The following is a 12,113-nucleotide window of genomic DNA, read 5'->3' as shown; positions in this document are numbered from 1 at the left end:
ACATTGTGAACATATTTTTCCCCAATCATCCTTAGCATTACTTGTCTCCTCAGTATGCTACTGCAGGAGTGATGGGGCCTTTTGGATACATTAATCTTTAGGTTGGTGACTTCAAGAAAACTTGGAATAACGGAATTTTGTAAAATCTTACCTGTAAAATTCCTTTCTCTGAGTCCTCCGACAGTCGCCGCCTCTTCATATTCGTCACATATGGGGTATTAGACTTTGCTCCGAAGGAGTAGCTAGGCAACAGAATATGTTAACAATAAAGCTTTAACATATCCCACCCTCAAGGGGTGGTCCCCTCAGTCAATACCCTCCTACTTCCTGCAACCATATCTCAGTTTTAGTGGAATAGCAGTAGAGTATACATTCAAACCCCAAAAGAGGGGCGGGGGCGGCGACTGTCGGAGGACTCAGAGAAAGGAATTTTACAGGTAAGATTTTACAAAAATTCCGTTTTCTCTTACGTCCTCCGACAGTCGCCGCCTCTTCATATTCGTCACATATGGGGACGTCCCAAAGCAGTGCAAACATGAGGGGTGGGAAACGCATCCGCGCCGAAAGGCAACGCAGTCTCCACATCAAAGAAAGGAACCTTACCAAAGGAAGGAAACCAGCTGGGCAACAGCAAAAACAAGTGCTCAACAGGAGCAACAACCTAGGAAAAGACAAAAAAACCAGGGGATACAAAAAACTATCCCAACAGCCAGGAGTCCCCAACAAGGGACCCTATGGAACAGCCGCACTGAGAACCTTGCGGCCAAAGGAAGCATCCGCCGATGCCTGAACATCTACTTTGTAGAATTTTGTGAAAGTGTGCACGGTCGACCAAGTCGCCGCCTTACACACCTGGGCTACAGAAGCCCCATGACGGCAGGCCCAAGACGTACTCAGAGATCTAGTAGAGTGCGCCTTCACAGGCACAGGGGGAACCTTCCCCTGCAAGGCATAGGCCTGTTCAATGGTCTGCCTGATCCATTTGGCGATGGTAGAGGCCGAAGCCGCCATGCCCTTCCGAGGACCCTCTGGAAGAACAAACAAGGAGTCCGTTTTACGAAAAGACTCAGTCGATTTAAGGTAAACCCTTATCGCCCGAACAACATCCAGAGAGTGCAATCTCACCTCCTTTGGATGTTTAGGCTTCGTGCACAACGAAGGCAAAACAATATCCTCGTTAAGATGGAATTCCGAAACTCGTTTCGGCAGAAAAGAAGGATTAGGTCGCAAGACCACCTTATCCAAATGAACAACCAGGTACGGAGACTTGCAGGACAAAGCCGCCAGTTCCGACACTCTGCGAGCCGAAGTGATCGCCACCAAAAAGGCGACCTTTTTGGACAACATAGACAACGAGATCTCCCTGATCTGTTCAAAAGGAGCACGTTGTAACACAGATAGAACGAGATTCAAGTCCCAAGGGGGCAAAGGATCCCTCCTAGGAGGAACCAGATGCCGCACACCCTGAATAAAAGCGCCAACCAAGGAGTTGGAAGCCACGGGACGTTGAAACAGAACGGCCAGCGCAGACACCTGACCCTTTATCGTAGCCAGCGCCAAACGCTGATCGACACCCGTCTGAAGGAAAGACAGCACACGGGAAACCGAGTACGTGCGGGGTGAAAACCCCCTGGACTCACACCAGGCAAAATAGGCCTTCCAAGTACGGTAATAAACCTTCCCCGAGGAAGACTTCCTCGCGTTGATCAAGGTATGAACGACCTCTGGAGAAAGACCCTTCTCCTTCAGGACCTCGGTCTCAACAGCCAGGCCGTCAAAGCCAGCGACTGTAAAGCAGGATGGTAAATCGGTCCTTGAGACAGTAGATCGTCTCGAAGAGGCAGACGCCAAGGGGCGTCGACCGCCAGATTCACGAGGTCTGCGTACCAGGACCGGCGAGGCCAGTCCGGTGCCACAAGAATCAACGTGCTGCGTTCCGAGTGCAACCTGCGAAGGAACCTGGACAGCAACTGAATCGGTGGAAACGCGTACATCAGCCTGTACTGATGCCACGGGGCCACTAACGCGTCCGACGCGTCTGCCCGAGGGTCGCGCGTCCTTGCCACGAACCTCTTCACCTTGTAGTTGAGGCGAGACGCGAACAGGTCCACATCTGGAAGACCCCACTTCGCGCACAACATCTGGAAGACAGCCGGGTGGAGAGACCATTCCCCCTGATCCAGGGTCTGGCGACTCAGATAGTCCGCCTGCCAGTTCTCCACTCCCGGAATGTGAACCGCCGTTATCGCCGGGACATGAGTCTCGGCCCAAGACAGAATGTCGGCCACTTCTCGAGCCGCTCGGGCACTCCTGGTGCCCCCTTGGTGGTTGATGTAGGCCACCGCCGTGGCATTGTCCGTCTGCACCCGAACCGGGCAGCCCTGCAGCCGGTCCGTCCAGCGATGAAGACAGAGCCTTATCGCACGCAATTCCAGAATGTTGATCGGGAGGGAAGACTCCCCCTCCGACCAGGTCCCCTGGGCGGACAGAACGCCCAGAACACCACCCCAGCCCGACAGGCTGGCATCCGTGGTGATTATCGTCCACGAGATCGGACGAAACGACTTGCCCCCGGACACCAACGGGGACTGGAGCCACCACAGAAGGTTTTCCCTGGTGCGATGACTCAACGAGATCTGAAGATCCAGGGATTGAGGTCGCCCGTCCCACTTGGACAGGATCTCCGCTTGGAGACCCCGCGTGTGAAACTGCGCGAAAGGAATCGCCTCGAAGGCCGAGACCATCAATCCCAGACATCTCATACACGTCCGCAGAGACGAGTGTGGAACGTCCCTGAGGGACCTGACTTCCTCCTGAAGAGTCCTGAGTTTGTCTTCCGGCAGGAAGACCTTCGTCTGCACCGAGTCCAGTATCATTCCCAGATAGGGGAGACGAACCGACGGACTCAGTGTCGACTTTGGAACATTTATCGTCCAACCAAACTCCTGCAGAGTTTGCATTGTGACAGACAGGTCCTTCTCCAGACCCTGTCTGGTCGCAGACCGAACCAGAATGTCGTCCAGATACCCCCGGACAGAAATGCCCTGGGCCCTCAATAATGCCAGAACCGGTGCAAGCACCTTGGTGAAGACCCGCGGAGCCGAGGCGAGACCAAAGGGCAACGCCACGAACTGGTAGTGATCCTCCGCAATGGCAAATCGAAGGTATCTCTGATGACCCTCGAATATGGGGATGTGAAGGTACGCATCCTTCAAATCGATGGAGGCCATGAATTCCCCCGGAACCAGGGCAGCCACCACAGAGCGCAGGGATTCCATGCGGAACTTGCGAACCCGCACAGAGCGGTTCAGAGCCTTCAAGTCCAGAATCGGACGAACCTTGCCCTCCTTCCTGGGCACGGTGAACAGATTGGAATAAAACCCCCGAAATCTGTCCCGATGAGGCACCGGAACCACCACTCCCTGAGCCCTCAGGTCCCGCACCGCCAGGTGCAGATCCCGCAGGCGCTCTGGAGACAGTTGAAGATTTGAGGGAAAAAATCTGCTCTCCGGCCGAGAGAGAAACTCGATCTTGTAACCAGATCGAACGATTTCCAGAACCCATCTGTCCCGCACACGGGCCAACCAGGGCTGAAGAAAACCGAGCAAGCGTCCCCCCACCCCAAAACCGGGTGAGGGCGCCCCTTCAGGCCGAACTGTTATGGGCAGCAGGTCCGGATTGGCCGGACTTCTGTTTCCCAGACCAGGGCTTCTTCTGAGAGCCTTGGCCTTTGAACGGTTTGCCCTTGTAGTGCGGCCGAAAGGCACGAAAGGACCCCTGAGGGGGCCGAAAATTAGCATGCTTCTTCCCAGAAGCCCCCTTAGCCTTGGGGAAATGGGGCAAGAGAGTGCTCTTACCCCCGGTGATCCCCTTAATCAACACATCCAGGGACTCCCCAAAAAGGCGAGACCCATCATAAGGCAGATTGGCTAAGGTCTTACGTGAAGATTGGTCCACCGACCAACATTTCAACCAAACCAGGCGGCGAGACAACACCGCCACGCTGTGCACACGTGCAGCCAACGGAATCAGGTCCAGGTCCGCATCACACAGATACATGACACCCTGGTGGATCTGATCCACCATATCCAGGGTCGCCGCCGAGGCCGAATCGGCCACTAGGACGCGCCTAAGCATCTGCGTCCAACTTGCGATCGCCTGGGCCGCCATGAGAGAAGCAAACAGAGCCTTAAGCATAGAGCCCGTAACAGAATAAGTATGACGGGCAAGAGACTCCAGTCTCCTATCCGTGGCATCACGGAAAACAGGGGAACCCTCTGCAGGAATCGCAGTGGCTTTGTTCAAAACCGCAATTGCATGATCCACTGGCGGAGGCACACACCACCGTTCATCAGTGGCAGGCGAGAAAGGATAACGCAGCTTGAATTTACTTGGTACCGCAAAAGGCTTGCGCAGATCGCGCCATTGATCCTTAACAGCGCGCTGAAAATCAGCATTGCAGGGAAAAACCTGCGGCGTCCTGCGTTTCCTCTGCGTCCCATAAGCCGCCAAAGCAGCGGGGGGACACACTTCGTCCTGCAAACGTAGCGTCTGCTTAATGGAAGCAATCAACTCATCCATGATTGCAAGCTCTTCAGGCGAGCCAGGGGGAGAATTATCAACCCCCTCAACTTCAGCCTCTACCTCAGACCCCACTAGATCAAGAGAGGAGCGGGACCCCGATAGGGGGGTCCCTGCCAGAACAGCCCCATCACCTTCACCCTCAGAATCAGAGGACAGAGCAACTCTGGGCCGTTTAGTAGATTGAGCAGCCACCAGCATTTGCACCTGGGCAGCAAGGCCAGCCACAATAGTGGCTAAATCCCCCCCTGGGGGGGAAACAGCGGTCCCCTGGCTTTCCACCAATACTGTAGGAAACTTGCCCTCCTGAGAATCCATTGCCCCTGTAATGCCAGACAACCAAGGGTTAACTGCCCCCTTTTAGCAAGCGCGGCAAGCGCAGCCCACCGCACCACACTCAGGCACAATGAGACCCCCACAGGGAATATACAAACTGAGTACAGGCAATGGATAACAAGAACAGAAGGATAAAACCTGAGGAGACCCCGCTGCTGCTGCTGCCTCGATCGGTGTTCCAGGAGAGAGGAAGTGATGCTGCCAGGGCGCTCTATGTAAGCCTATGGAGGCTACAAGAAAATGGCCGCCGTGCATGTAAACCATGCGGCCGGAGCGGGCGCCGGTAAAATGGCGTCGTTTGGCGCCGAAAACGCCGCTCCACAGTGCATAAAAAAACACACACATTACATCCCAATATAAGGATACATGTTAGATCGCCGCAGCGATCGCTGTATATGCCCAAACATGTCAAGAAAAAACATGCCCCACAGCACACAGCTCCTCACACTGCCCAGCCTGACACACTCAGTGTCATACAGCTCCCCCCCCCCCCCCTTGCAGCCCACAGCATGCAGCCGAGAGATAGGGAGACAAGCAGTGTGATTAAAGGCAGGTTACACAGTCCCAGACTGAGACCCCCCCAGACAGACAGGTCCCCACATAAATACACTTACCTCACATGGCGTGGGGAACCCGCACAGGCGAACAAGCCGCTGCACATGAGGCAGGGAGAGTCGCAATTCAAGACGCACATAATGGAGGTTAAGAAACCGCACAGCGTCCGGTGAGGTAGCCACCTCACCAATCATCCCTGCACCGAACAGGGATGGGTCGTTCACTGTGCCAGGAGCGTTACCTGGCTGAACGCTCGATGGCAGACTGGGAAGCCACTGACCCACGACCTGCGACCAGGGGGATCAGCCCGAGACCCAGTCCGCATGATCCTCTTCGTCCAAAGGAACTAACTAATGCTGACAAAAATAACAGCTAAGTAAAGGTAGAGAGAAAACTCAAACAAAATATTAAAAAGAAGAAAGAGTCTGGGACAAAAAGTCCCAGCACAGAGAGAGCCAGCCACTCCTGACAAGCTAGACATGAAAAACTGAGATATGGTTGCAGGAAGTAGGAGGGTATTGACTGAGGGGACCACCCCTTGAGGGTGGGATATGTTAAAGCTTTATTGTTAACATATTCTGTTGCCTAGCTACTCCTTCGGAGCAAAGTCTAATACCCCATATGTGACGAATATGAAGAGGCGGCGACTGTCGGAGGACGTAAGAGAAAATTTATTTTAAAAAAAAACAATTCCCCCTTTCAAATTACTGGGAAAGATCTTTGACATTTTGCTGGTTAGGGATGCAGAAGCATGCACGGTAGTACAGAAAGCGAATGTGAACACACAAATATACTTCACTATTTTAATTTGTTGTCTGTTTGTTCAGTGACTTATATTCCAGTCACACCTTTACATATATGCAATCAGGAGCGCTGCTGCGCATTATACATAAAATAGACCACTAGGTGTCAGCATAGGACTATATTGTAAAACATCATGCACACTACATTACCGCATACTACACTCACAGAGCATTTATGTTAATTTACCAGAAATAAGCCCTTCATTACTTTATATTAAATACAGAATGCATTGATTTTCAAATCTCATAAACCAATATTTTATTCACAATAGAAAATAGAAAACATAAAATGCTTGAGAATGTGCGATTTTAATTAAAAAAGAAGGTAATTTTGAAATTGATGGAAGCAACTTGTCTCAAAAGTTGGGACAGGGAAACAAAAAGCTGGCAAAGTAAGTGGTACTATAACAAGGAAGAGATTAAACCTAATTCGGTTTATTGGAAACAGATTAGTAACAGGACTTTATACCCAGCATCTTATGCCTCCTTTCCACTGAGTGGTTCGGAACGGTACATATTGCGTTTCCACTGCCAATTTTACCCTTTTATGATAGGCGTGATGTAGCAGGAAAGCTGTGATAGACGATTCTCTGTCAACCAATCAAAGTTCTGCACAGTGTAGCTCCACCCTGTTGGTACGGTACTTATGTGCTTGGTACCCCAACGAAAGGGTACCAGAAAGTGGTACGGTTCAGAATTAGGGTACCATTCATAATGGAAACGGCATAAATAGCGTACCGAACCGAACCAGAAAGCTCAGTGGAAACGAGCCATTAGAGAACCATACATAGGGGGTTGATTTACTAAAACTGGAGTGCGCAAAATCTGGTGCAGCTCTGCATAGAAAGCAATCAGCTTCCAGGTTTTTTTGTCTGAGCTTAAAGTTAGAAACTGATTGGTTACCATGCAGAGCTGACCAGATTTAACACTCTCCAGTTTTAGCAAATCTCCCCTAGAGTGTGTCTCAGAAGTAAGGACAAGCAAAGGTTCACCAATCTGCGAAAAACTGCGTCTAAAAATTACCAATTTCAGAATAATGTTCCTCAATGTAAAATTGCAAAGACTTATGTACTATATGACTTATAAAGACTTATGTACTATAGTACATATTACCAAAAGATTGAGAAACTGGAGAAATTTCTGTGTGCAAGAGACAAGATTGAATTGCAATATTGAATGCCTGTGATCTTTGGGCCCTCAAACAGTACTGCATTAAAAACAGGGATGGTTCTGTGTTGGACATCACTGCATTAGCTCAGAAAAACATCCAAAAATCACTGTCTGAACCCAGTTCGCTGTGCCATCCAAAAATGCAAGGTAAAGCTTTATTATGCAAATAGGTCATATCTGAATATGACCCGGAAACGCCAACGTCTTCTCTGGGCCAAATCTCATTTAAAGTTATTGTAGTGGATTGCTTTTTGTTAAACAGGTCATATACTTTCCTGCTCTGTGCAATAGTTTTGCAGAACAGACCCGATCTTCCTCTTCTGGGGTCCAAACCTGGCCCCTTCCCTCTTCCGATGCCCCCACAGGCAGCCACTTCCTATAGGGGCTCAATGTCGAGCTGGGCTCTGTGTCTCCAATGACACACATAGCGCGGCTTGGCCATAGCGTCCTGCCCTCTTCCTCATATGCTGTGACTGACAGTAGTAGAAGTCAATGGCTCCCACTGCTGCCTCCATGTCAAGTGAGGAGATGGATAGGATAAAGCTACTGGTCTATGGCACAGAGCTGGATCCAGATCAGCCTCATACGTATGAGGGGGGACTAATCACAGAATGCATTAAGGTAAAAAAATGTTGTTCCTTTAAAACCACTTTGTATGTATATTTTCTCAATTTAAACATTTGATATATTTTCTATTGTGGGTTTATGAGATTAGCAAATCATTGCATTCTGTTTTTATGTAGATTTTACACCTTGTCCCAACTTTTTTGGAATAGGGCAATGAAAGCAATAAAAGCTAGAATATTATATATCATCCTCAAACTTCTGACAGACACTTCAATGCTCTACTTTGACAAGCAAATCATGTGCATGTGTCCTAAAACCATATGAAAACAATTGCCTATTACGGTTTATCACACAGATTTTCCAACAAGTTGTGTATGTAATTGTGATATAGTCAAATCCACTCGTCACTGCCACCCAAGAAAACCCAACTTGTTTCAAACATTGCCTTGATATAAAAGTGGAAGTCCAACTCAAACTGCATGTGGTCAACTATATCCAAGTGACTAGGCTTCAGGGTGTGAGCTGTCCAAATGATCACAGAAAACGCAATTATAGTAAGGGAAATCTCAAACTAGAATAAAAAAAGGCAGTAAGTAAGCAGCTAAAGAGGAATTTTTGACTTAGTGTATTACTCGCTCCAACAGGCTCTCTCCTCTTCCTTCATAAGACTGGTCCTCCAAAGACATTCCTCTACACCGCCTGGCTGGTCTGACATCAACCGGTACAATGAAGGACCAGTGATCCTGCACTGTATGTGAAGACACCAAGGGCCCACCCACATTCTGAGGCTTCATTCACATGTCAGCGTAGCGATCACGGGCAGAATCACCATGATTCTGCCCGCTATCCGGAAATCATAGCAAATCGCGGGACGCTTGTGTGTTGCCCATGATTTGCAATAGCTCCCCAAACGCTGTTGCAGCGATTTGCGCCTGCCGAATCGCGGTAACATCGAGCAAAAAAATTGCGGGGAGCATGATGCCCAAAAAAGGTACAAGAGCGTCTTTGGGGTGTCATGCGTCCCGCGATTTTTTTTGCGGGATGTTACCGCGATTCGGCAGGCGCAAATCGCGGGAACATCGCACAGCGTTTGGGGTGCTATTGCAAATCACGGGTAACGCACAGGCGTCCTGCGATTTGCAATGATTTCCGTATCGCGGCCATCAACGCGGTGAATACGCTGACATGTGAACGTAGCCTCAAAGTGCTGGTAGTTTACCGTAATCATTATTCCTGACAAAACAAAACATTTAACATTTGCAGAGTGAAGAGGAATCTACTGCACAGGTATTTTTTCTACAACCCAGAGTTGGACGTTAACCCTGCGCTGCAACCTGTGTAATGCAGATGGCAGGACTGAACTGCTGCCAGCTGGCCAGGTCGGTAGGTCTACTGCTATAGGCTTACAGACCATTTAGTAGGGAAGGTGTTTTATCAACTCCTTTTTTCCTGAATGAACACAGTGAGAGCTTAGTGCTGATTACTCCTGTGTTAATTCAAACCTGAAGCACAGTAAACAGTGTTTACTATGTATTTTAGTTTCACTTTTTGAGAAAACGGGAATCTTCTATACAGAGCACTGTTCATTGAGTGCAGCTGCAATTTCTGCTCTCTCTCAAAAGTTTAACATCTTGGGTCTGTTTAAGCCTGTTTATTTCAGCCCCTTAACAGAACTGAACTAGCTAGGAGTCACAGATGTCTGCGTATAGCCGTGGGCAGCAGCCTGTACACTTTAAAAGATGGCTAAGACACCCCGAGGCTATACGCATGTAACTGTGCCATTGGCTCCTGGGCACAGAAATATGCTCCTATGTAAATGAGGCCTAAAATACCTACCCTACACACAACACACATGTGCACTAGCGTTGCGCTGATAGCAGTATTGGCGCCGATACAAAGTATTCATGCAAATGCTTAAATACTAAAACTGATACCTTCACAGCCTGTTCAAAAATGTGCGGGCCGGGGGCAGTGCGATGTAAAAGAGTCCTGTGCCATTTCTAATCTCATACACTACAATTTGGATTGGAATCGCACCTGAACAAAACCAGACTAGGCTTCGCATTGTAAACCGGCCTGCACATATGTTAACTGAGTCTGAAGGTATCGGTTTTAGTATCGGAGCATTGGCACAAGTACTTGTGCAAATGCTTAGTATAGGCACAGATACAGATATCGTTGAAATGCTAGTAATATCAAAAGTGACAAAGAAAGAATGGTAATTGCATGTGTCTGACAGACGGCCTCCAAAGGGGTGCACCAATCAATGCCCCTCTCTCACATTTCTAATACCATAGCCACAGTATGCAGTTCACAGATCGCAAAGGGGTTAAAAGAAAATCGACACGGCTACTAAAAAGATATATTTTCTTCCCATCAAACATTTACCACATAACAGCTAAAAAAGCAGTATAACTTGTTCTCGCAAATGACATCCACAAACATATTACCTGTACCCCATAAGCAGCATTTAAAAAAACGATTTTGAGTTGTTATACCAAGTAAAAATAGAATTATTATTAGTGTTTGTGATTGATGCTGTCCTTTAATATTATGCATCTTCTGTTACTGAGTAACCTGGTATTCTGAGAATGTGTACTATTGAACCTGTAAGGTACAGGTCAAATATTCTTTACTCAGCCCATCAAGTCATTCTGCAATCCTTTAATGCACACCTCTTAAATCAGTCAAGCCCAAGCACCACAACAGCTTATAGGTATAGGTATAAGTATTACATGCAATATAATATACATACATATATACATACTTTTTTGTCATGTTACAACCAAACTGTGAATCTATTTTATTGAGAATTTATGTGATAGACCAACACAAAGTGGCACAATTGTTATGCGGATGGAAAATGACAAATGGTTTTCAAAAATGCATCTCTGAAGCTCCTCCAGAGTTACCATGGGCCTCTTGGCTTCTTCTCCGATTAATGCTCTCTTGACTGGCCTGTCAGTTTAGGTGGGCAGCCATGTCTTGGTAGGTTTGCAGTTGTGCCACACTTTTTCCATATTCAGATGATGGATTGAACAGTGCTCCATGAGATGTTTAAAACTTGGGATATTTTTTTATAACCCAACCCTGCTTTAAACTTCTACACAACTAGACAGAAAAGCTGTATTTATACTGAGATTAAATTACACACAGGTGGATTCTATTTACTAATTAGGTGACTTCTGAAGGCAATTGGTTCCACTAGATTTTATTTTGGGGTATTCAGATTAAAGGGGGCTGAATACAAATGCATGCCACACTTCAAATATTAATTTGTAAAACATTTTGAAAATCATTCATTATTTTCCTTCCGCTGCACAATTATGTGCAGCTTCGTGTTGGCATATCACAAAAAATTCTAAGTAGGTACATTTACACTTTTGGTTCCAACATGGCAAAATGTGGAACATTTCAAGGGGTATGAATACTTTTTCAAGGCCCTGTATATAATTGAAAGGTAGTCAGGTTAAACACAATGAATGACAAGGGGCACCTTGTCACTAAGAGGCCTTCTAAGAGTACCCAATCTGGCAATGTAAACACATTTGATCTTGATTCTAGCCAAGTGACATTTCCTTGATAACATCAGAATTGGATGATTTGATACGATGACTGAAATTTCACTTTAACAAACAGAAATATATAAACTTACATGCAAGTGTTATTTGTAGCATCTTCTGGACAGTATCCAAAGCAGTAACAATTCAGGAAGGGTAGTGTGTCTTCTGGAGCTAATGTCACCCCATTTTCCTGCTTTTTAAGGTCCGAGTTTGATTTTGTTCCAGTCCTATGTGGAAAAATGTCCAAATTCTGACCTATGGGGGAAAAAATGGTTGGTAAAGAAATTATTCTTAACACACCACATGTACAATCTAGACATTTCATAATTAAAAGTTCTGTACTCAAGTCAAGGATATTGCACACATACTACAATGTTTTCCAATGACAAGACCGATTTGATTATTTGAATCAACTGAACTAATGTAGAAGATATCCTCTTTCAACAAAATCATTGTCATATGATTACCATCAATTTGCACCAGGGATACTGGGTTTGTAGTGTTTACATTGGTTAAATCCTGGAGAATCCTTAGGGTT

At 47.3% G+C, this 12,113-nt stretch overlaps 1 protein-coding gene across 1 annotated transcript in view; it reads right to left on the bottom strand.

The window, feature by feature from the left end:
- BMPR1A (bone morphogenetic protein receptor type 1A) overlaps positions 1-12,113 on the bottom strand; it is a 101,818-nt gene that overhangs the window by 53,704 nt on the left and 36,001 nt on the right. Inside the window, exon 2 of the mRNA XM_082268346.1 lies at positions 11,668-11,830. Coding sequence (XP_082124472.1) covers positions 11,668-11,830 — 163 coding nt within the window. The remainder of the gene's footprint in view (positions 1-11,667; positions 11,831-12,113) is intronic.

Source organism: Pelophylax lessonae (genome assembly GCF_965119305.1).
Source record: "Pelophylax lessonae genome assembly, chromosome: 9".
Lineage (NCBI taxonomy): Eukaryota > Metazoa > Chordata > Amphibia > Anura > Ranidae > Pelophylax > Pelophylax lessonae.
The sequence above is the reverse complement of the archived record's forward strand: the minus strand, read 5'-3'. Positions and strand labels throughout refer to the sequence as shown.